At 36.5% G+C, this 285-nt stretch overlaps 1 protein-coding gene across 1 annotated transcript in view; it reads right to left on the bottom strand.

Moving 5' to 3' along the window:
* Nucleotides 1-6: 6 nt before the first annotated feature.
* Nucleotides 7-285, bottom strand: part of LOC102676048 (neurotactin-like) — a gene marked incomplete at its 3' end in the record, with an annotated part of 5,306 nt that continues 5,027 nt past the window's right edge. The window contains 1 exon segment of the mRNA XM_031510670.1: nucleotides 7-285. This exon segment is cut by the window's right edge and continues 18 nt beyond it. Coding sequence (XP_031366530.1) covers nucleotides 7-285 — 279 coding nt within the window.

Here is a 285-nt window from a genome sequence, read left to right as displayed (position 1 = left end):
AGAAAAATTAAAATAAAGAATGAAAACTAACCGAAAGTTAGGTCTAACAAACACCATATCACGAACACGAGCAAGTTTTGCAGAAGGTTGCATTACACCTGGAGAACCACCGCTAAGAGTTTCAGCACCAATCATGACGACTACTGGTAATGGTAAATCGTATCTAACTTCAGGAGTAAAGACATCCAAATACAAACAATTCTCAGTTCCGATAATACGTCCTGAAATTTCTCGTTGCCAACAAACTTTCGAAGAATTATGTGCTTGATATGTATTTTTCCAACA

The sequence above is a fragment of the Apis dorsata genome, unplaced genomic scaffold (genome assembly GCF_000469605.1).
Source record: "Apis dorsata unplaced genomic scaffold, Apis dorsata 1.3 scaffold_251, whole genome shotgun sequence".
Lineage (NCBI taxonomy): Eukaryota > Metazoa > Arthropoda > Insecta > Hymenoptera > Apidae > Apis > Apis dorsata.
The sequence above is the reverse complement of the archived record's forward strand: the minus strand, read 5'-3'. Positions and strand labels throughout refer to the sequence as shown.